Here is a 24,450-nt window from a genome sequence, read left to right as displayed (position 1 = left end):
CTCACAATAGAAATAAAGCTTTGACATTCATAATTTATCTCACTGAAACGAGATTTACAACTCCTTAATGTACGCTCTCGGACCGCCTTTGCATTATATTCATCGGAATTTATTTTCCAAAATACTTTAATTTTTTTTATTTCTTCTTGTCATTGCATCATACATGAGTTTCAAAAAGCAATTAACAATTAAAATATCTTCATCTTGTACATACGGTATCAGTGGAGCTTTTTTGTTGTAGTCGTGTCATCTTGTTCATAAGTTTCATTAAATGCTAAGGGAATGTGTGGTGATTTTTCCTCGGTATCATCATTCCCTGATTCAACAGACGAGAAATTATGAGTCATTAATTTCAGAAACCTCTCGTCGGGCATTTGTTGAACATATTGGGGATCCATTATATGAAAAGGTAGATAAAATGAAAGGGAATAAGAAAATTATGGGAGAGAGAGAATGAAATTGAGAAAAAATGAAAAAAAAGTAGAGAGAGTACGGAAAGTGCGAGAGTAGTATGGGTTCAACCCCTAATTATAAGGGTTGAACCATTTTTGGCCATTGGAGCACATCCAACTACCAAGGTGTCTGGCCACACGACGGTTGGAACCTCAACGATCATGTGCCCAAAACCCTCAGTCGGCTTCTCTTCCGGAGTCGACTGGGGGGCTAGTTGTGGTGGAGCCTCAGCTCATCCCCAAGCGGCCCCCGTTGAGACCCAAAATTTGGGTTGGAGATGCACTTAGATGGGTAGAGGAGCCGACGTGACAGCGTGAGAGAAGGTCGTGTGTGTAAATGGTAAAAATGAGTTTGGGTGGTCTTTGACTAATGGTGTGTATTTAATCTGAAAACCCTAGAAGAGAATTAGAACCCTAACTTGTTTAACGGCAGATTGCAGATTTTCTTCTTTCCCTTCGCTGATTTATGTTTAGTACCACTTTTCATTTAATTACTTCTGTTCAAAAATCTAAATGTTTTCTGAATTCAAATCCGTCACTTGGGTCTCAATATTTGATACCATAATCACTGAAATAAAGCTTACAGTTCAAATACCTAGTTAGCTCCGCCTTGTTCTTCTAGATGTATCTTCTACTAAAAAACATAGGAAAAATCTCAACTTGGGTCAGTTTGATTTAAACAAGCTATTCAGTTGGGAATTCATTTTTCTTCCTGGATTAGTATTGGTATGGGTTTATTTCATATTGAATAGGACATAATCTTAGTTTAGAAAATGATTTTTTTTTTGCTTGATCAATATTGTGGAGTATAAAAATCTGTGTTTTTGTTTGACTTCTTTCACAATGAAGTTGTTTGTAGTTGTTAGCTGCCATATTTGAATTTAAGATTTAAATGGTTTGATCTGAGTTAACCTGATGAGATTTAAAGGTTAATCTCATAGTTTGAAATGTATTTGGTTTATTCGCCGTCTTCGTTTGCCTTCAAGGAAACTTATCCCTTGGGTTTTATTGTATCTTCGCTATAATCTTGTAACTATAATTTTATTTCATTGTCAATTGTTTTCGTACACTGTTTGTAGTCAGTGATGAAAAGCAGAGGATGAGCCTCCATAAGAATTGCGCAACCGAAGTTTGAAACTCGGCTTATGGGTGGCTAGGAAGAATGTGCCTATATGCTAATCTGAGACAACATTATGGACAACAATATGGTTGTTGGGCTAAAACTATTTGCTTTTCCTTTGTTTTCTTTGCACCAACTGATCTTGTAGTGTGTTTTTCATGTTTTGATCCTTATTTCAGGGTAAGTCGAAGTGTTACTAGTGAAGGTTGCATTTGCAACAAATGTTAGCTAAATAGTTTGAATTATGTTTATAAATATGTGTGTAATTATATATATATACATAGCGTGAAAGGTGACCGATCCTAAGCTAGTCTTGAGACGATTCTGAGCCGCTCCCATTAGGGGGGATCGGGATCTTGGGTTAGCCAATCTCATCCCCAAATGCTTTCATGTAGATTAAACTTAGCCGTTGTGGGTTTAAGTGTTATAATTAGTTTTTGGGAAATGCAGATTAAACTAAGTGACTGATGTGTTTAAGTTCTATAACTAAAGATCTCAAATATGGCTAAGGAGTTAAGCTCTATCATTCAAGATTACCTCCGAAATGCTGTAAAAGCATAATCACTCGAGCAGGATTATCGAGAGCCGAGACATATTGTGATAGAGACACAATTGTGTCATGAAATGATGAAGCTGTTAGCTACTTAGGCAGATGATAAGTTAAGCATCACTATCATTGTTCTCTCAGATCATTTGATTCATAATGTCTTCCATATATCTGGTTTGAATAGAAAATAATCTTAGTTTGTTACTTCCACCCCTATGATTTTCGGCTTGATCAATATTATGCGATGTTAAAAAATCTTAGCTTTTGCTTGACTGAGTAGGGGGTTCTTTTGCTTTGGAGTTTCTTTATAGTCTGTTTTAGTGCACTTCAGTCTTTTTTCTCTTCTACTTTCTTGAAATACTTAGTAGCTGCCTCATTTGAACTTAACATTTACATGACTTGATCTTAATTAACCTGACCAGTCCTAAAAGCTAAACCCATAGTTTGAAACGTGTCTTGTTTATTCCCGATTTTATTTGTCTTCAGGGAGATCTTCTCCGCTGCATCATATTGCATCTCTGTATGAACTATTAAATATATTTTAGTTTCACTTATTTTGTTTTCATATGTTGTTTGAAGTAGTCAGTGATGAAAAGCAGAGGATGAGCCTCCATAAGAACTGCGCAACCGAAGTTTGAAACTCGGCTTATGGGTGGCTAGGACGAATGTGCCTATATGCTAATCTGAGACAACTCCGCAAACTAATATTCACTCATCAATCAAAATTATTTATATGTTTTTTTACTAGTAGTCTAGTACTACACAATTTCATCATTTGTCTTTTTTGTAAACCAAACTAAGTTCAAACTATTTTTTCGGAATGTGTAAGTTTAAACTGAAACGCCAATGGGTTTGAGCATTATACCTAGACATTTGAATGTAGCTAAGGAACGGAACTATATATTCTTCAACCTCCGAAATGCTATTCAACTATAACTACTCGAGCTGGATTGTCGAGACACATTGTGATAATGGACATGTTGGTGTCATGAAACTATCGGAGACGAATACAGTAACACGGGTGAGAAGTCAATCATGGTTATCATGATTCATTCAGTTTATTTGATTCATATTGTCTTTCTTGCATTCCCCAGTAGAATTTGTATAATTGTATTAACGCATAATCTCATAAATAAAATTATTTAGTATGAGGTATATAGAAAGCAAAGTACAGTTAATTTGTTATATTCTGCTTCAAGTATTCAGTTGGTTTAACTCTCCATTTTACATGACCTCATGCAATCGTCTGTTCATTGAAGATGTTCTCGTTTCATTATCTAGTATATCTTTATGAACTTTTAAACATATTTTTGTTTCATTTTAGTTTGTTTTTGTGTATTGTTTGTAGTAGTCAATGATGAAAAGCAGAGGATGAGCCTCCATAAGAACTGCGCAACCGAAGTTTGAAACTCGGCTTATGGGTGGCTAGGACGAATGTGCCTATATGCTAATCTGAGACAACATATAGATTGACATACATTTGTTGGGCTAATACTGAAAGTGCTCTCCTTAGTTTGTGAAACTCGCATTTGTCATTTTTTCTTGAATAGACATGGTGGAGTTTCTTAGCATTTTGATTTTTATTTTACGATATGCCGAAACCTTACTAATCAAGGTTGGATTTGCACTAAGCTGTAGCTTTCCTCCTCCCAGTATGAGAGTCGTGTCGGTCTAGAAAGTGCATCTTTAACTATTCAAGGAGGAAACTCAATACAAATTATGAGAGACATGGCGGTGTCATGAAACTGTCAACTACTTATGCAGGTGAGAAGTCGTCATGAATTCATGATCATGGTTCTCTTACTTCAATTGATTCATGTATCTTTCATGTCTCCCCCAATAGTTTTGTATACACTATTTGCATAACACAGCCCATTCATAAAATATTAAAATGAGCTCGTCTATATATGTACACCCTCACATGTGAGGTGGGCTGGCGGATTGAGCACATGCCAGCCCACCACAAACGCCTACAACCACCGTATCTCGAAGCACTAACTCCTACAACCACTAGAGGTTCCAAAACGAAAACTTAAATATATGAAAACAATGAACGTCCAGTTGTCTCTTTACTTCCTGCCAAGTCTCATTTACTTCTTATTGGCTGAATCACTGTTGAAACTAAATTAACCTTAAGATTGAACTTTTACTAACCAAATTTCATGAATTGTTAAATCAGGTGGTGATCAGCTCTTTGAGTGGTATAGCGATCAACGGATTGACTTGTTTTTTTCTGAAAGATTTGACCGACAAAATATTAATTGTCAATATTGTTTATATTTGAGTGTTAGGTTTGAAGAAGGGCCGATGAGGTAGGAGGATGTGTGATTTTGGGAAGTTGGTAAAAGAAATGCACCTTGAATAAATTTTGTGTTAGGTGTAGAAAGACTTTCACATGCTTAAGCAATTCAACTAACCCCTCATAACTAATCTTAACGGCAACTACTTTATAAGAACAGCTAGTTTCACTCGTATGTCTTGATATCTTACTAGCTAATACTTCAACTGGAAGGAGGTTTCTGTTGTCTTTTTGAACTTCGGTTGCTGTTGTTTCGGTGTGGTTATTTTGACTGCAGGTTAAGTTGTAGAGTAAGGATGGGACCCGGTGGACCTGGAGGAGGAGGACCAGGATGGGGACCTGGAGGAGGAGGACCAGGATGGGGACCTGGACCTGGATGGGGACCGATAGGTCCATTTAGTGGTGGACCAGGGCCATTTGGCTGTCTTGGCGCCATTGGGAATGGTTTATGCAACCTCGTGTCTTCATGGTGAGATTTTCTTTCGTTTTCTTTAATTCCTGACATTTCTTGTAAAATGGCAAAGATCTGAAACATAGATTTAGTTGTCGATTTTCATTTCTTGTATCTTTGAACATAGATTTAGTCTGTGTTTGCAGCTTCTACTTCTTTTGTTGTTGCTGGTTGGTGCAAGATTGCTTTGGTGGACCTGGTTTCCCTGGAGGGCCTATAGGTGGAGGACCCGGAGGACCGCCATTTTGATCAGTCTGTTCTCGAGAATAAGAAAGAGAGAGAGAGAGAGAAGAGAGCGAGGAATCATGCCATAAGGGCATAAACAGTGTACTGACACCTGAATGATTAATTGATATATGAGCTTTGGTCGATTACTTCACATGATATAAAGTCGTCTAAGAAAGGTCAATTATCTTCTGTGATCAAAGTTAATTGACTTCGCAAATAGATTTCTCATTAACACACTTAACCAAAATCGAATTCGTTAGTGAAATGTGGCGATGACAGGAACAAACGTCCTATCTATCGGAGCAAGGCAAACTTGTAGTCAAAGGATTTCATTACCTGTTTTAGTAGAGAGAAAGAGAGACAGAGAAGGGGTAATCAAAAGAGATTTGAAAATTCAGACTAGGTGACTGTTCACTTCACCAATGATGCTAATTAAACAGGAGATATCTTCAAACAATCATTATGTATACATACCCAGAATATAACCCTAAAGAGTATTTACATAAACTGCAGATATTGGAGAAATTGAAACCCTTCCACTCTTGTCAATACCACCACCATTCTCGATTGAGCATCGCTCTGCTGGCCAAACTGCATCGCTCTGCTTTGAACTCTCCTATAAATAGCCTGCTTAAACAAGAGATAAAAATACATCAACTCCAACTCAAAAAAAACTCGAAATGATTGTGGATACACAGGTAATGGCTTTAAAACCATGAGGGTCCACAAAGAGATACCCAAATTTACGGACCCAAACTTAACCGAGCCTAACAATTTTGCGGTTTTCGGTCTTTCAGATGTGTCAAATTCACGTATCAAATTGCGGCAGACAACTGTTAAATAGCACATAAGAAACACCCTACTAAGCTTCATAATTGATCTATAATTAGGACTAGGAGTACGAGATTTCAAATTTCAGAAGAGCGAGCAAGTACCTTTTGTCTTTTGTTCATTCACATGCAATCTTGGTGTCAAAACTACTGAGGCATATAGCAAATGCCTGGAATGCTGAGATCGGATACTGGTAATCCATGGTGAATAAGTCCTTGGCCACTTTGCCGAACTGAAGAATAACATTTTCATGCTCCGGCCCAGCAGGTCCATCCTCTGGAGAAGCAACCAGCTGAAAATTCTTAACTGAAGCAATAGTCACTCTTCCACGGAAGTTCAGACACCAGCACTGGAGTTGCTCATGCCACCTAGGAGACTTGTTCCTTAAAACCAACATTCCCTCTTTCTGATCCAAGCCAGATTGAAAAGTCTCTGTACCGGATGATTTTGACCGGGTGATTGGGAGTTCCCGGAATGACTCGAGGTTCCTAAGTAGAAGGTCAGTCTGTGTAGGGGCCACACCTGCTGGGTCAATCGCCGATGCAGGAATTCCATCCATCACACAGTGCATTCTCCTTGGTCCCCTACATGAACAAAAACGTACACAGGTTAGTTTATCTGCAGGTGAAAGTAAACACCGGGAAATCAACATTCCGTCCATTTTTTCTTGGTACCAAAATAATAAAGATTGTTCCTTAGATCAACGTAGAATGTCTTTAAGAGGAAAACTACTCTTGTTTAGATAATGTTCTTGCAGGGGAATCTGACGTTCGTACCTCGAACCTAACACATTCAACTCGTACGACATGTGTGCTACCGGATAATTGCCAATTGGTACTCTAGGAGTGACTTGTTTCAAGCCCACTAGTCTACTTGAGTGGCGCCTTAAGACCTTGCCATGCGGAGGCTGACTATCATATGTTGTGAACTTGGTCCCCAAAAAATTTGATCTGTTAAGAAAAACAAGAGTAAAACTAATTCTATAAATTGTATAAAAAAGAGGAATCATATCCAGAACTTTACAAGTTAAATCTCACCTCAACTTCCCAACATAAGCTCTTCTGCCTTTTGACTTGTCGTTGGCATCAGTAGAGATAATGTAGTCTGTGCAGGTTGTATGTCGAACCTTATGCGCAGCAAGAAGAAACTTGCCATTATCGGACAATGCTGCCAAAAACACAAATCTATGATGGTTAATAGAATCCTTTAAACAATAAAACTTACAAATCTTACGATGTCTAAGTATTGCGAAGATCAACGAAAATTTCTTTAGATTCATAGTTGAAACTCAGAACTCCATAAAATACTTAAAACAAGTAATTCCAGATCTGGAGTTGCCTTTTGCCTTTAAGCTATCTCGAGTCACATCATCTCATAAGTAGATAAGGAAAAGTAAGCAAGTTCAATAATAGACATATAGCTTGGCAGAGATTGAAAAACTTACGTGGAGTTAAGGCAAGGTAAAGGTGATACGTTTGTGCAGTCCGATTTCGTTTTATGAAACATTGAATGACAGATCCCCTTGGGCCAGGCTGCAAATGACAGAAGACGGTTCATACCAAAAAATGATATCCTAAATCAGAAGTTCAATTTTTATTTGACAGTCTAAAGCAACCACTCCCTAGACTCCATTACCAAGAAAGAAAAAGAAGAAAGAAGCCACCTATGATTATAGATTTATGATAACTGATTAATGAAATGCATGAAACTGACAGATCCAAACTGGAAGCTTTTTTTCTTGCTTGCCGGCAATGCTCTAAAACAACGATCAACAATTGCCTATGGCTAAATGGTGTTACTGGTTTCCATGACAAAAATCACAGCATTTCAATCACCCCTTGCTTCTTAGCTAGCCGTATTTCATCAACAAAAATGAGAAGACAACCGGAAAACCAGATAATCACGAAAAAGTAATCTTAGTGGATACCAAATTGAGCTTAACCTATTATACCAAAAACCAAAGCCTAGCATTGCTAGCCAAAGTAATTTTCAATAGCCCGTCTTGAGAAGCAACATTTTTTTTCTTTTTTCGTAAAGAGGCATTTTTTTCTACTTAAGACAAATAAACAACACTATGCATTCCCTTCACCTTTACATTATAAGTTAATAACAGACACCCAGAGTTTTGATATTAACAACCATTGAGGAATTAAAATGTTTATTCACGAAAAACAGATATCGATATCCATTTTGAGCTAACAACAAGCCCTTATAGAACCAAAAGTGTAACATCCTAATCGGAGTATCAAATCATTCGAAAGTTAAGTAAAATGATAACTGGTGATGCCAATGAACATAGAAAAATATCAAGTCATTTCCAAGATTTGCAACAAAGACAACCAAAGGTTTTAATATCAGACCTGTTTTAAGGATATAGGAAATGTCAACTTGCCAGAAACTTCAGGCGTCATTGTGATCTCCTTTGTGATTTCTCTCCAATTCCTGCAAACTCCAGCACAAGCAACAAAATGTTTTCGAGACGGCCAATCACTCTCAGACCTCTCAATTCTCATTAGAACATCTCTCAGTAGCTCAGATGGCATACTAGCCCAACAATTTAGGTCAAAATCATCAATGGATTCTTCAAACTCATCTTGAACCACTTGATTTGATTTTGATCTCAACCCATAACCAATTTTCACCTCAAATCCTTTACTTGACATACTACCAACCTCCCCCTTCACTTCCCTGATTATGTATCCTCTTCACAAGTTATACAAATGATTTAAAACCCTAAAATGTTTAAAATTTTAATTTGCCCCGAAACAATTTGAATCCCATATACAGAAAAAGAGTTCTTTGATCCACAATTACATGATAAATAATCTGAATATAAAGGAAAAACCCTAGCTTTGATCAATTAATAGCAGAATTGACTGAGAATCTATCTATTAAGATTCGTCAACATGAATTTAGCTAAGAATCCTTCATTTTAAGCTCCTTTACTATAAGTTAGTGAATTCGTCCCTTCAAAGCTTCAATTAATACAATACAAATAAGCGAAATTCGACAAATTCCTGGATTATCTCAAATGATCTCTTTACTTCAAAGCATCAAAAGACTAATGTGAAAGTAGAGATCAATTTACCAGAAATTTCATCAAAGATTGGCAAAAAAAAAAAAAACAGATTTCCCCTAAAATTTCATCAAATGATGGAATTATAGCTCACTCGCCAATTGCGAAAAATCCCCTAAAAGTTCATCAGAGAGAGTGAGAAATTAGGGATTCAGCATTACGGACATTGTTGGTATATCAGACTGTATCTTACGGATTTCGGCCGCTACCCATATGACCTAATCTACATAATTGCCCTAAATACTAGTTAGTGGATCAGGATCCAAAATTGTCTCCAATCATACTTATGTCTTAATTATAAAGATTAAGGTGATAATCTTGGATTAGACCACTTTCAATACCCAAAAAAAAAAAAATCGCTTTTATTCCTACGTGTCAAGTTGTAATTAGTATTCTTAGGTGACGAGAAACTAGAGTTTCTCGATTATTTTTATTTTCCAATACAAAGTTATTTTAAAAATATGCGAAGACTTGATTTTTATAATGTTGATGGATTAGACACTTAGAGATACCTTAAGAGGACACTTTTGAAATGCAGTATCCTCTTTTATGAAATCTTGACGTGACGTCTGAGCGAGTGATTTTATACATTGCTGTTACTTTCGGAACCAACTCAACTACTATTTACTTACGAGTAGTGTTGATTGTAACCAATATAAATAAGTAGTCTTATACACATTCGAATTACATAGAGAAGTTCAGAAAATAGAGAGGGCATAGTCATTTTAGAAAAAATTGTTAGAAATCACACATACATACATGAAATACAATTGGGACATAAGGATGACAGAAGAAAAATAACTCCAAACAACGTTTATGAGAATCATCAATAAATTTACAAAGAAAAAAAACTAAAAAATAAATTGATCTGTAAATGAAGGGTCAAAATGAAGTAGGGATAAAACGACAGGTAATTAAAAACTAGCTATCTTATTATCCTTATTTTACTTCATTTTGACCCCCTAAATGAAGTAATATAGGATAATGGTCGTCGTCAAACAACTATTACTGACAATCTTTAATTTTGGTCTGAATTGTTTTTTTCTCCGTCCTCCCACTGCAAAAAGATGTTTTGATGAGCAATTGTTTCTCTTCTTTCCTCCAGTGCAAAAAAAGATTTATTAGGGAGATGTTGTAAAGCAATTCCACATTGGTGGTGAAACGTAGCGTGGTACTCCTCTTAAGAGGTTAAAACACCCTTCCCTAGTGAGGCCTTTTAAATTCGTGAGGGCCAGGTGTGCCAAAGCGGACAATATACATGCAGCCCAGAAGGCTGGTCCGCACCATCTTATTTTACGTTATCAGCACATCACTCTAAGCAACCGAGGAGGTTTCATTCAGCTCAAAAAGACTATCAAAATTTGCAGGTAATTCGTAACTTTTCAAGATCAATATGTCGACTCTAACAAATGTTGATTTTACATGCATTGACTTATCGAGAAAAACTATATTGTTTGGAAGTTTGAAATCGTAGCCCATCTGGATGCCTTTAAAAACTGTGAGCCCCAAGTGTACCAAAGCGGACAGTATCACTCGCAGCCCAGAAGGCTGGTCCGCACCATCCTATAACACAGTGTCAACACGATTCGCTCTACTATGAGGTGATCTTGAGAGGGTGTGTTGTAAAGCAATCCCACATTGGTGGTGAGACGGAGTGTAGTGCTTCTCTTAAGAGGTTAAACACCCTTTCCTAATGAGGCCTTTTAAAATCGTGAAGGTTAGGTGTGCCAAAACGGACAATATCCATAGCAGCCCAAAAAACTGATCTGCACCATCCTATAAGAGGAGAGCAATTTTAGTCCCTGTCCCTAAATCTTAATATAGGGACGACTAGGTGTCTCGTACGTAGATCTTGACAATTTTGGGGAAAAGATGGCCAAAAAAAATCTGTCCACACGTACCAAAAAAAATTGCGCCAATGTTATAAGGGATGTGGCTGCCCATAAATCATTGGTGATGCAAGGGATTTGGGTGCCTTTAATATACCTTTTTTCTTATCCAATTTATATCTCTAGCCACCCACCATTTCTACAATACCACCTTGATGTGGTGTCACCTTATGGTAGCTCCATATGAGAGGTGTCACCTTATGGTAGCTCCATGTGACAAGTGTTTGTGGTTAAGTGACACCACATCATGCAAGTGACAACACATGAGGTTATGTGTCACCATTCTACAACTCCATATGCAAAGTGTCATCTTGGTGGTGACAACACACCATGCAAGTGACAACACATAGGGTATGTGTCAACATCCTATTACTTCTCCCACCCTATAAATAGATGTACTTTGTGTATTGTTGATATAAGTTCGTAAGAGATAAGAAAGTGTATGGAAAAGATTTGGAAAGAATTCTTCTAAATATAGTTTGGTTCAAGATCATCTCTTTGTTTTAGTATATCTTAATATTTCTATCTTTTTCTCTTCCTTTATTTCCATTAAGTTGCATGCAAATATCGATACACATTGAAGCAAATAGACCGACAATTTACAACACGTTATCAGCACGAGTCTCTAGCCAGCTGAAAGAAGCCGTTACTCTCTCATTTGCCGAAGTCAATATCGGTGAAATATCGAACAAACTAAGCCGCTACTCCGTCTGGTGAAAGGTATAATATTTTAATTTATATTTCATAATGTCTGACCTTGCTAGACTTGAATTTGCAGCTCTAGATATAACAGGTAAGAATTACATGGAATGGGCAGTCGAAGCTAGACTGACTCTAAAATACAAAAATCTCCTGAACACTATTGTTGAAGGGAATAATGCAGAGGAAATGTTACGGGCACAAGCTTTAAGCTTTTTGAGACGTCACATACATGATGACCTGAAGTCAGAGTATTTGTATGTGGAAGATCCCTTGGCTTTATGGAATATCTTAAAAGATAGATATGATCACCTGAAGATGGTCATACTTCCAAAAGCTCGAAATGATTTTATAAATCTTCGACTACAAGATTTTTCTTCCATTTCTGCTTATAATTCCAGCCTTTGTAAAATTGTTTCCAGACTAAAAGTGGGAGGAGATATTATCACTGATGAACAGATGATAGATAAAACATTGAGTACGTTCCATGCCTCGGATATTGTCCTGCAGTCACAATACCGAGAGCGACGTTTCTCTAAATTCTCCCAGTTACTGACCTGTCTTTTGGTCAATGAACAGAACAACCAGTTGTTGTTGCAAAACCATGAATCTCGACCCACTGGGTCCGCACCTGTGCCTGAAGCACATGCAATATTGTCAAAAGATCATGGAGGGAAACAAAATTACAAAGGGAAGCGTGGTTCCGGAAGAAACCACCAACGTGGATCCCGCACGAACAAATGGGAGAGAAACAGGCAAACCCCTTACCACCGGAAGTGGGAAAAGGGAGAAAATTCAAAGAATTATGCAGCGAGAAAGCCTGATAAAGTAAAGGGTAAATATAATACCCCTCCCAAAGCTCGTGAAGAAGCTTGTTACCGTTGTGGTATGGAAGGTCATTGGTCCCGTACCTGTCGTACGGCGAGACATTTGGTGGACCTATACCAAGCATCTCTGAAATCTAAAGCTGCACCAGAGATGAACCACATGGAACTTGATCCACCATTGTGTGTTGGAGATTATCTCCCTGAAGGAGAAAATCAAACTGATGATATGTTTAATATTTAGTGTATTAACTTTTCTATCTATTATAATGCTATATTATAATAACTTTTGTCTGTTAGATATTAGATAGTATATTATATGTATCTGTAATAGTTTTGTTTATGTTATAAATAGTTGTGGTTTGAATCTTATATTATATTATGAAAGGTATGGATTCCAGAAGAAACATATCTAAAGGTGATGAAGATAGTTGTCTAGCAGACAGTGGGACCACAAATTCGATACTTCGAAATACAAAATATTTCTCGACCTTAAAATTATGTGAGGCAAATGCGATTACTATCGCTGGCTCATCAAACATTATAGAAGGCTCCGGAAGAGCTACTATAATATTGCCCCATGGTACGAAAATAATTATTGAGGATGCTTTGTACTCGACTAGATCCCTGAAGAATCTATTGAGTTTCAAAGACATTCGTCTGAATGGGTACCACGTCTAGACTGGGTCTGAGAATGATAAAGAATATTTATATATCACCTCGAATATATCATGCCAGAAGCGTGTTCTAGAAAGACTTGAAGCTCTTTCTTCTGGGTTATATCTTACAGAGATTAAAACAGTTGAATCATATGTCGTTGTCAACCCGAAGTTGCACGATCCAAATACTTATAAAATTTGGCATGATCGACTAGGACACCCAGGATCTACCATGATGAGTAGAATAATACAAAACTCTCAGGGACACCCTCTTCAGAACCAGAAGTTTCTGATAGATAGGGATTTTACTTGCACTGCTTGCTCACTGGGGAAGTTTATTACTCGACGCGGAATCAGGCATTTGCAAAGTTATTAGCTCAGATAATTCGTTTACGAGCTCACTTTCCTGATTATCCGATTAAGTCAATTCGTCTAGATGGAGCAGGAGAATTTACATCGAGTACTTTTGATTCCTATTGTCTCTCAGTTGGAATTAATGTTGAACATCCTGTAGCTCATGTTCATACTCAGAATGGTCTAGCTGAATCATTCATTAAGCATATCCAATTGATTGCGAGACCAATGTTGATGAGGACTAAATTACCGGTTACTGCATGGGGACCTGCAGTTCTTCATGCTGCAACTTTGATAAGGTTACGTCCTACTTCGAATAATCAATTCTCACCTTTGCAATATGTTCAAGGCCAGTAGCCAAACATATCTTATTTGCGTATTTTTGGATGTGCTGTATATGTTCCTATTACAGCCCCACAACGCACAAAGTTTGGGCCTCAGCGCCGACTAGGAATATATATTGGTTTTAATACACCATCTATTATTCGATATCTCGAACCCCTGACGGGTGAGACTTTCACTGCACGCTTCGTCGATTGTCACTTTGATGAGACAGTTTTCCAACCATTATGGGGAGTAAATTTGCCTGAAGCAAATGTTACCAAAAAGGAACTTTCTTGGGTTACACCAAATTTGTCTCATTTTGATCCTCGTACTATTCAATCTGAAGTTGAAGTACAAAGGATAATACATCTACAAGAGATTGCTAATAAAATGCCTGACGCATTTAATGACGCAGCGAGAGTGACAAAGTCACATATACCTGCTGCAAATGTTCCAGCAAGGATAGATGTCCCTGAAGGACACGATAAAAATATTGCAGCAAATTAATCGTCTAAAGCACGTCTGAAACGTGGACGACCAATCGGTTCTAAAGATATAGTTCCCCGGAAGAGGAAAAACCAACCACAAGCAAGTAATGTTCCAGAAGAAACGACAAATACACCCCTAGAAGTGGGTAAAGCCCCAGAAGAGGCAGAAGCTCTTGAAGAGCATGAGTTATCTCCAAATGAAGAGATATCTATAAATTATGCTTGTAATGGTAAAGTGTTGAATCGAGATAACATAATCATCGATGATATATTTGCGCTTTCAGTAGCCACTGATATTATCACTGAAAATGATGATTATGAACCACATTCTATTGAGGAATGTCGGAAAAGGACTGATTGGGTAAAATGGAAAGAAGCAATCCAGACAGAGCTGAATTCACTGTCAAAACGTAACGTTTTTGGACCTGTAGTCCTGACACCCAAAGATGTAAACCCTGTAGGTTTCAAATGGGTATTCGTTAGAAAACGAAATGAGAACAATGAGGTTGTCCGCTATAAGGCGAGACTCGTGGCACAAGGTTTCCTGCAGAAACCAGGGATCGATTATGAAGAAACATATTCTCCAGTTATGGATGGAATAACCTTTCGATATTTGATCAGTTTAGCAGTTCTAGAAGAACTCGAGATGAATTTAATGGACGTGGTCACTGCGTATCTATATGGAAAATTAGATACCGACATTTATATGAAAGTCCCTGAAGGATTTAAATTGCCTGCAGGCAACCCACATACCATGTATTCACTAAAGCTTAATCGAGCTTTGTACGGATTGAAACAAGCTGGACGAATGTGGTACAATCGTCTTAGTGAATACCTGATCAAAGAAGGTTATGTTAATGATCTCGTTTGCCCATGTTTATTTATCAAGAAAGGAGATGTTGGATTCGCGATTCTTGCAGTATATGTTGATGATATCAACCTTATAGGAACTCCAGAAGAGCTCTCTAAAGCAGCAGAATATTTGAAGAAAGAATTCGAGATGAAAGATCTCGGGAAAACAAAATTCTGTCTTGGCTTACAAATTGAGAGAAGCACAAGTGGCATACTTGTACATCAAACATTATACACAGAAAAAGTCCTGAAGCGATTTAACATGGAGAATTCTTATCCGCTTAGTACTCCCATGGTTGTTAGGTCTCTCGATGCTCTGAAAGATCCATTTCGACCTAAAGAAGAGGACGAAACACTCCTTGGTCCAGAAGTACCATATATGAGTGCTATTGGTGCATTATCATACTTAGCTCAATGCACTAGACCGGACATTGCTTTTGCAGTAAATCTATTGGCCAGATATAGCTCTGCACCTACTAAGAGGCATTGGGTTGGAGTAAAGCAAATTCTAAGATATCTGAGAGGAACAACTGACATGGGATTGTTTTATTCAAAGAACTTATCCGGTGATTCTCAAGTAAAAGGATACACAGATGCCGGTTATATTTCTGATCCGCACAAAGGGATTTCTCAGACAGGTTATGTATTCACAAGCGGAGGTACAGCTTTCTCATGGCGATCTAGTAAACAAAGTATGCCCGCTACCTCATCTAACCATGCAGAAATTATTGCTCTCCATGAAGCAACAAGAGAATGTGTATGGCTTAGATCCATTATTGAACACATTAGAAGCTCAAGTGGTCTTGATTCAATCACAAAATCTCCCATAGTCATTCACGAAGATAATTCGGCTTGCATCGCTCAGATCAGAGAAGGATACATCAAAGGCGATAGGACTAAGCACATATCCCCTAAATTGTTTTACTCACATCATCTCCAGAAAGAATAATGAGATTGATATCCAGAAGATACAATCGTGTGAGAATTATGCTGACTTGTTCACCAAGTCTCTGCCTACTACGACGTTCAGAAAACTGGTAGATGGCATCGGAATGCGACGCTTGAATAGCCTGATGATGTAAGACTACATCGTTCCAAGATATGATATTCATCAGGGGGAGTCTATTATCATGTGCAGGTCCATGTATCGTTATCTACGCTCTGTACTCTTTTTCCTTCGTCCAGTTTTTGTCCCAATGGGTTTTCTGGCAAGGTTTTAACGAGGCAGTATTTAGCGTATCCAACGTCACTCGGAATCTATTATTTGTACTATTTTCCTTCATCAGATTTTGTCCCACTGGGTTTTTCTGACAAGGTTTTAATGAGGCAATTATTTCAAGTGATGGTCATCCAAGGGGGAGTGTTATAAGGGATGTGGCTGCCCATAAATCATTGGTGATGCAAGGGATTTGGGTGCCTTTAATATACCTTTTTTCTTATCCAATTTATATCTCTAGCCACCCACCATTTCTACAATACCACCTTGATGTGGTGTCACCTTATGGTAGCTCCATATGAGAGGTGTCACCTTATGGTAGCTCCATGTGACAAGTGTTTGTGGTTAAGTGACACCACATCATGCAAGTGACAACACATGAGGTTATGTGTCACCATTCTACAACTCCATATGCAAAGTGTCATCTTGGTGGTGACAACACACCATGCAAGTGACAACACATAGGGTATGTGTCAACATCCTATTACTTCTCCCACCCTATAAATAGATGTACTTTGTGTATTGTTGATATAAGTTCGTAAGAGATAAGAAAGTGTATGGAAAAGATTTGGAAAGAATTCTTCTAAATATAGTTTGGTTCAAGATCATCTCTTTGTTTTAGTATATCTTAATATTTCTATCTTTTTCTCTTCCTTTATTTCCATTAAGTTGCATGCAAATATCGATACACATTGAAGCAAATAGACCGACAATTTACAACAGCCAACAAATTCCCGTGAAATTTTGGAGAAAAATCTTTTTGAGAAAAGACATTTATGTCCCAATCCCCTCTTCTTCTTAGGGTTTTACACTCCATTGAGAAACTTCATCTGCTCGGCCTGTTTCAATCAAGCCTTTAACTCCTTCATCTCTAAGGTAAATCCATCTCATTTTCCCTCTCTCTCTTTCCTGGTTCTTTTATTAACCTTTTTGAATGAATTTAGGGTTTTGCATTGTTTTCTTTAGTAATTTAGGGTTTTGAGGTAAATGGTAGATTGTTACTTTACTTTGAATCTGTTGAAAATACTAGAACCAAATTAATTTAGATTAAAATGATATTGGTACTAATTTGAAGTTGGTAAGTTGTTCTTGTTCAACATACTCTTTTTGGCCTGATTATGTAGAAAGTTAAAAATAAATAAATTTAGAACACTAATAACTGTTTGGTAGACTGGGGATATCTTATTACTCGTAAGTCAGATTATGTTTTAATCGCGATTCACATTTTTCTTAGGGTTTATATATAGTTGTTAATCGATGCATTAGTACATATTCCTTCGTCTTTACTGTTTTAACGATGTTATTACTGGTCAAAGAAATTAACTAATGAAAACTAAAATTTTCTAAATTGGTATTGAGCGATTGGTAGTTCAAGTGTTTGATAATTCTATGTATTTGATAGAATGTTTCACAGGTTTAGAGTTGTAAGATTTTCGTGAAGTTTCTTAGTTCACTTATAAGAATAGTATTATATTTGTTCGGTTCGATGTTTCAAAGCAAGGGAAATCCTTTTCCATGAAACATTTGATTAGATTGTTACCATTATTACTTTAAGTGTTATATTAATGTTATCATTAAGGCTGATTGTTCATCAACTGAGCTGTGTTTTTTTTTTTTTTCCTTTTTTAGGTTTGTGGAGGTTGAAGAAGTAATCTATAATGGCGGTGTTTGAGTATCATCGGAACATGTACGATATTAGATTGAAACCTAAATTACTTCGTTCAATAATCACCAATCATCTACCTGATGAGAAACACCCAATTTCAAGTCCTTTAGAGCTATCAAATGTGGTTTCTACAATCAAAACACATGGACTTCTTTCTGAGTGTTTTAGTGAACCTGTTGAAGTAAATCACATAGATAAGTGGAAATCTACTGTTGATACTTGGGTTGAACGATTGCTGTTACTTGTATCAAGCAAAATGGTAATCTTCAATGCATTATTAAACAAATTTCATTCCTTTTTCATTGATTTATAATAAAGTTTTAATTTTTGTTGGTGGGTTTTTGCTAATTAGGAGAAAAATTATTATCTCTGAACTTCTTAAAGCTAAGACTTGTTTTTGTTGTTTATTTGTGCTCTAGCCAGATAAATGTTGGGCAGGAATATGTTTGATTGGAGTTACTTGTCAGGAGTGCAGTGTTGATCGATTTGTAGCATCTTATTCAGTTTGGTACCAAAGGCTCCTTTCACAAATTCAGGTCTTATATCTTCTTATCCCAATGGGATTTAAAGTAAGGGTATATATATATATAGTGTGGAGAAGTACATTCGTTTTAAATATAAACAAAGAATTCTTGTGTCTGGATGTATGATGTTATGGTTTTGTATATTCGACATTGTGTATTTCTCTCCCGGTGCATATGAAGATACATTCTAAAGTCACTTGAGTGTTGTTTTGTCTTTGCCTCCTGTTTGCAGCAGTCCTCGTCAGATTCTCATTTTGCAAAGGTGGCTACTTGTGCTTCTCTTTCAGATCTGTTCACAAGGTCTGTTTATTTTCCATTGTCTCGTGCTTATAAATTTACAAGTTGAGTTCTCAAATATCTTTATTGCAATTCTAATTGTGTCTAGAGCAGAGTGTACACATAAAACTTTGCGAAAATCTGACTCAAGCTTGCCGAACTACCCAAGTCAGTGATTTGAGTTACATGGATTTGCATATTAATGGGCGAATGGGTACCTAAGTATCTTTGATCTGATTGAAACAAAACTGACATCTCTTTTTAGATTCACAAAATGCTGGTAGAGGTAACAGAGTTCTTGTATAAATTATAAAACAAAATTTGGCTCATAGTAGGAGGAATTGAGACGGGAAACAGGAATCTGAACCATATCCATAGGCAATGGTGTTTGGTATGGGTGGTAGAATACCTAACCAACCGTTAACACACTTAGCTGACTAGATACTTTTAGACAAGTTTCAGTTTAGTGTTTGCATACAGAACTCAATTTATACGTGAATTTACTTTGAAAAATAGGTTGGCTGGATTTTCGACTTTGAAGAAAGATGCAACATCCCATGCTGGGAAGCTTATTCAACCTATACTGAAGCTGTTAACTGAAGATTCCTCAGAGGCTGTATTGGTTAGTACTTAGTACCATGTGTCGTTGTGTCCTTCAAGTTGTTCTTCTCTATGGTTGTTCTATCGTTATTATCTGAACATGCAATCCAAGTAGACAAGAGAACCATTTTTTCAGCATGAATATGGAATTGCTTTGTTTGCAAAGATGACAAGTCTTTAGCAAGTATATAAAATCGAAAAAGCGAACAGTTTTACCTTCTCCCTAGTTGCGGTCCTTACGGATCAAATGTATGCATATTATGTATATAGCTTCTCACATTGAATGTTTATGCACATTTTGCTAATTCTGCAGGAAGCAGCGGTTGATTTGTTATGCACCCTTATCTGCTCTTTTCCTTCTTCTGTACATCGCCATTACGACAATGTGAGTTTTTCTCAGATATTCAACTGCATTGTTTCAAAATGACATTGTTTTCATTTGATGCTGAGCGCTTCAGTTTCAGCTTATCTTATTGTGTTTTTCGGCTTTTTATGTGTTTTGATGTCCTCTTTTTAACGTTTCACTTCAAGAATGATATCTTGACTTGATAAATGAATTACAAAATACAAAGTTTGGCATTTAAAGTCCAACCACTGTGGTTGCTCTGTTACAGCCACTTATTTTCCATGTGATCATTTGTTTGTTTTTAATAAACAACTACTCTTACTTTTCAAATAAAATAATATAACTACTCTTGTGGGAGGTAAATCAAGGTTAAAAGATACGGATACCTCAAAACCTCGAAGGATGAAGGAAATAAGATACAATTATTTATTCTAGCGTAAAAGCATAGTTCACTATTCCAAAAAATCCCCAAATTTGGCATACTCAAGTGGAAGACAGACTAGTCTTGACCAGTTTCTCTTAGACGTGAAGATATTTCTTTTTTGCATTATGTATTTCCTTTACTAGTTTTGCTTGCTTAATGAATAAATGCTGAAGCAAGTTTGACATATTTGGCAGGTTGAATCTGTTGTTGTTTCAAAAATTATGTCCGGGAAATGCAGTGAAAATATGGCAAAGGCGAGTAATGTTGTGTATTTATTTTCTCTCGGCATCTTGCATTAGACAATTATTGGAGAATTTATCTACACCAATAATCTGGTTGATCTTAGAGGTGGTGCTCATCTTTAGTTCTGTTGGAGTGTAATCAGAGTGTTTTTTTCTTTATTTAGAAGTTCGCCTATTGCGTAGCATTGCTCCCAAAGACAAAAGGAGACGAGGAAAGCTGGTCATTGATGATGCAAAAAGTGTTAATATCACTCAACAATCATCTTACTGAAGTCTTCCAGGGTCTAGAAGAAGGTATAGAGTAAGAAATTCTTGGCTATGTTGCATTTCTTCTTTGCACTTTTTTGGAATCCTTTTGTGGTTATTAATGAGGACCAAGAACCCCATGACCAACAATGCCCTGCTCTCTGCACCGGAACACAACACATGATGCCGCACAACCAAGTAAGGTTTCTCATATCGCACTATTAACATTTTCGTCTATGTTCATATGTTGCAGAAATAAGATCGAGAGAAGTTAGCAGACTGTTGGTTCCACCAGGAAAGGAACCCCCTCCTCCCTTAGGAGGCAATGCGTCAGTGGAGACCTCAAATCAAGCAGCAAATAAGTCTGAGAAGTTGGTACTATCCAGAGTATATACGCTAATGGTTTGCTGCTGTAAAATGCTGACCGTTCCTTATCCTGTCCAGGTATAGAATTTATAGTATTTTATGGTTTTCATTTTAACTTATTCTTAATTCAGAACATTTTGATTCAAGTGAGTTAACATAAAAATGTCTCATAATTGTCTTCCAGGTGACTATTCCTGTTCGCCCTTTACTAGCACTTATTAGGAGAGTGCTATTGGTGGATGGTTCACTGTCGGATTCCTTAATGTCCTTCTTGAGTGTAATGCAGCAAGAGTTTATTTGTTCAGTGCTTCCAGATTTACAATTAAACAGCTTGGATCTTCTGACTGCTGTAATTAAGGGAGTACGCAGGTAACCAAAATACAAAATAAGTTAATTTGGAAGCCTTGTTCATTTCCACATAAATCTTCTATTTGTCCTCATGATATTCGTGTTATGTGTGCAGGAAAATATATTAAATAAAACAAGTAAACAGACAAGTAAATAAAACAACAGAGAAAATATTTTCGTTTTCTAATCGCCTATGTGGGTTTCTTTTGCAGTCAACTATTACCCTATGCTGCAGATGTGGTCCGACTTCTAACAGAGTATTTTAGGAAATGTGGATTCCCTGCACTGAGAATAAAGGTTTACTCAATTATGCAGACTTTACTGCTGTCAATGGGTGTTGGTATGAAAAGACTTCCTTATAGAGCCATATTCTTATGTTTAAACCCTGAAGCTGTATATTTCTTAGACAATCAACTAGGATAGTAGGATTTTGTTTTCTTCAAAACTAAAATCTGTTTATATGATTTGTATGCATAATTTTTTTTCTATGCAACTTCCACCACGACCATTACCGAGTGAACAAACAGCACCACCCGAGTTGCAAAAGCTTTTTCGTTTGAAGTTAAATTGAGAGCAGAAAGAGTACTTGAATCAGTTTTTTGTGCATCCAACTTCAAAAAACAACAATTCGATGACCAAAAGATCCGACTCATTTTTATATATACACCTTGATAAGTTCTTCATTCTGTTCATGTTAAATGGTGTGCTAATTCGTGAAGTATGATATTGAGCAGGAATGGCTCTATACCTTGCCCAGGAAGTAATCAACAATGCATATGTTGATTTAGAGTCTATTTTCCAGGGAAGTGATGTTGCGTCTTCCAGCATGTACTCAAAATCTGCAACATACTCACTAAAACCTTCTGGCAACAAGAAAAGGAAACATGCAACTACAAGTGGGGATCGCCAAACTGGAGCTGAGTTGGAAGTGGAAATGCCGAAAACCAGACCGCCAACTCCAATTTCTGTTCAAATCGCTGCTTTACGGGCACTTGAAGCTCTTCTTACAGTGGTAAAGTACTGAAGTATTAATACATTGATAAAAGTTATCTTCTACCTGAATAACTAATATCTGTAAACAAAGAAAAACACAAACTGGAGGTTTTCATGTCTGAGTGTGTGAAGTATAGTTTTGTTTTCAAATTATCAGCTCCTTTCATAAAAATCGGTGCTTGACGGAGTAGCTGATATAAACTTTTGTAGGGAGGTGCCTTGAAATCAGAGTGTTGGCGATCAAACGTTGATTTTCTTCTAATAACTGTAGCAACAAATGTCTGTGAAGGAGGTTGGGCCAACGAAGAAAGGAATGCTTCCGTCACTTATAATGAGAAAACATCAACTTGGGCTGATTTTCAACTTGCAGCATTGAATGCATTGTTAGCTTCCTTTCTCTCTCCAGCTCGTGTTCGCCCCCCATATTTATCTCAAGGTCTTGACCTTTTTCGTAGAGGTAATCTTCTAAGCTTTCCAAATGCTCCTTTTCTAACTTCCCGAAATTAGCTACCCGCAGTCTCTAAACTATGTTTCATCTAGAGAGAGAATGAGAACTGTTTGTTGGCCTCAATGCGGTCTGACCCAAATCTTGAATTTTATGTTAAAGGAAAGCAAGAAACAGGAACAAAGCTTGCTGAATTCTGTGCCCGTGCTCTCTTATCCTTGGAAGTGCTCATACATCCAAGGGCCCTTCCATTGGTAGATTCTAGCAGCCACGGCCCATCCGATGAAGGGTTCAACCACAAGGTCCCAGATAATTTATTCTTTGGTTCTCAGCAGACGAGAATCCCATTCTCAAGAGGCATACAAGGAACTGGTGAACCAGATCCAGATGATGACTTGTACAAAAGCTGGTTAGGAAATGGGGAAGAAACTGAAGTTCCTCAGACAAAAAGCAGCACTGATCAGGAAATGAGAGATGCTAATGAACCTCCTATGAAAAATTTATATGAGGGAAATAAAAAAGATTCAGCAGAAACGAGTGTCGATGATGTTATTTCAGATGAAGATAACAACAATGAGATTCTAATGGAACCTGAGAGAAACCAAGGATCTGTTTCAGTTACTTCAGAGAAAGGTTCTCTGATTCAGACAGGTACTTCGAGTCAGGTTGAAATGGAGAATACAACCAACAGAATCAGTGAACCTGGTACTGGTGCATTAAACCCTAATTCAGGTGTCAGTAACCCTAATCTTGAGACTAGAGTTGAAACTAGAGTTGAAACAGGATCAAGTAATGTGGTCATTTCTGGTACAGGCGGTGATAGTGTAGTTGAAAACGAAGGTGGCATTGTTACTACTAAGCCGATTTTCGGAAACGAAAAAGGAGCGATGGTTGCTGATGATGACTCTAATTTTGAAAGTTTTCCAGATATTGTTTTTGAAGAGCCAGATTCTGATTAGCAGTCAGGATGATTTTGGTAATTTTAAATTTGGCATGTAGAAGAAAGGATAAGTAGGAGAGGAGAATAGGAGAGGTTTTTCTGCTCACAGGGGTTTCTTCTCCCTTGTTTCAAAAGATGTACTTGATAATGATTTTGTTTTCTTTTATCCATTTAAGCAATAGATGATTAGGTATTCCTCTAGAGGTAGCAGAATGAAAACAACTATAATAGACAATATGAAGATGAATGAGTAAAGAAAGAAAATGATGTAAATCAATTTTCCCTAATTAGATCGATGTGTTCGGATTATTCCAGACTCCATTTACCCTACTTCAGATTAGAATTGGGATATTAAGCTCAATTTGTTCGTACTCTACTTGTAGAAATGGATTGTAAGAACTGGGTTGGTTTTGGGAGACTTAAATTTGTGAAGCTTCCATCAAATTTTCTGAATACTTATCAAACACAAAAAGATGAAATTTTGACATGACATTGTTGGTTTTCTTTTTACCAAGAAAAAGTTTTTTTGATATACCTCCCAAGAAAAAGTTGATTTTCCCATTCAAACATTTCCTACAGGTATCAAATTGACCATAAAATAAGTCCCAAACCAGTAATACTAAACTTCAAATTTCTTAAAATTATGAAGTTTTAATAAAAGTTCAGAGCCAAGACAGAACAAAATCACGACCGTTGTGAGCAATCATAATGGGATATGACAAAGT

At 37.1% G+C, this 24,450-nt stretch overlaps 3 protein-coding genes and 1 long non-coding RNA gene across 7 annotated transcripts; 3 read left to right on the top strand and 1 right to left on the bottom strand.

Annotated features, from left to right (window-relative positions):
• Positions 1-827: 827 nt before the first annotated feature.
• On the top strand, positions 828-5,248 carry LOC147559371 (uncharacterized). 2 transcript variants are annotated; one of them, XR_015234574.1, is made up of 4 exons: positions 828-3,140; positions 3,468-3,883; positions 4,299-4,887; positions 5,016-5,248. It is a non-coding gene; the product is annotated as an uncharacterized LOC147559371 (long non-coding RNA). The 2 variants fall into 2 exon arrangements; XR_015234573.1 differs by having other exon boundaries at positions 845-4,887.
• A 221-nt stretch (positions 5,249-5,469) lies between these two features.
• On the bottom strand, positions 5,470-9,381 carry LOC147559370 (tubby-like F-box protein 3). Of its 2 annotated transcripts, none has more exons than XM_086661269.1 (6): positions 8,289-9,381; positions 7,373-7,460; positions 6,966-7,095; positions 6,705-6,878; positions 6,033-6,512; positions 5,470-5,724 (listed from the first exon to the last, which is right to left on the bottom strand). In XM_086661269.1, the coding sequence occupies exons 1-5, from the start codon at positions 8,589-8,591 to the stop codon at positions 6,047-6,049; spliced, it is 1,161 nt and encodes a 386-aa protein (XP_086517395.1). In that variant the 5' UTR covers positions 8,592-9,381; the 3' UTR covers positions 5,470-5,724; positions 6,033-6,046. The 2 variants fall into 2 exon arrangements, with proteins under 2 accessions (XP_086517395.1, XP_086517396.1); XM_086661270.1 differs by having other exon boundaries at positions 5,470-5,727; positions 8,289-9,334.
• Positions 9,382-10,238: 857 nt separating this feature from the next.
• On the top strand, positions 10,239-24,034 carry LOC147559368 (uncharacterized). Of its 2 annotated transcripts, none has more exons than XM_086661267.1 (15): positions 10,239-10,918; positions 17,033-17,185; positions 17,939-18,234; positions 18,395-18,511; positions 18,732-18,799; positions 19,292-19,397; positions 19,689-19,760; positions 20,340-20,399; positions 20,552-20,681; positions 20,887-21,077; positions 21,184-21,368; positions 21,560-21,687; positions 22,082-22,359; positions 22,551-22,797; positions 22,948-24,034. In XM_086661267.1, exons 3-15 carry the CDS (start codon positions 17,968-17,970, stop codon positions 23,742-23,744), a joined length of 2,646 nt encoding a protein of 881 aa, XP_086517393.1. In that variant the 5' UTR covers positions 10,239-10,918; positions 17,033-17,185; positions 17,939-17,967; the 3' UTR covers positions 23,745-24,034. The 2 variants fall into 2 exon arrangements, with proteins under 2 accessions (XP_086517393.1, XP_086517394.1); XM_086661268.1 differs by having other exon boundaries at positions 10,605-10,918; positions 18,735-18,799.
• Positions 11,325-12,961, top strand: LOC147559369 (uncharacterized). Its single transcript, XM_086657805.1, has one exon. It carries the CDS (start codon positions 11,641-11,643, stop codon positions 12,658-12,660), a length of 1,020 nt encoding a protein of 339 aa, XP_086513931.1. The 5' UTR covers positions 11,325-11,640; the 3' UTR covers positions 12,661-12,961.
• Positions 24,035-24,450: the final 416 nt, after the last annotated feature.

The sequence above is a fragment of the Eschscholzia californica genome, unplaced genomic scaffold (assembly GCF_041429995.1).
Source record: "Eschscholzia californica isolate CP2 unplaced genomic scaffold, dmEscCali1.0.p SCAF_2, whole genome shotgun sequence".
Classification (NCBI taxonomy): domain Eukaryota; kingdom Viridiplantae; phylum Streptophyta; class Magnoliopsida; order Ranunculales; family Papaveraceae; genus Eschscholzia; species Eschscholzia californica.
The sequence above is the reverse complement of the archived record's forward strand: the minus strand, read 5'-3'. Positions and strand labels throughout refer to the sequence as shown.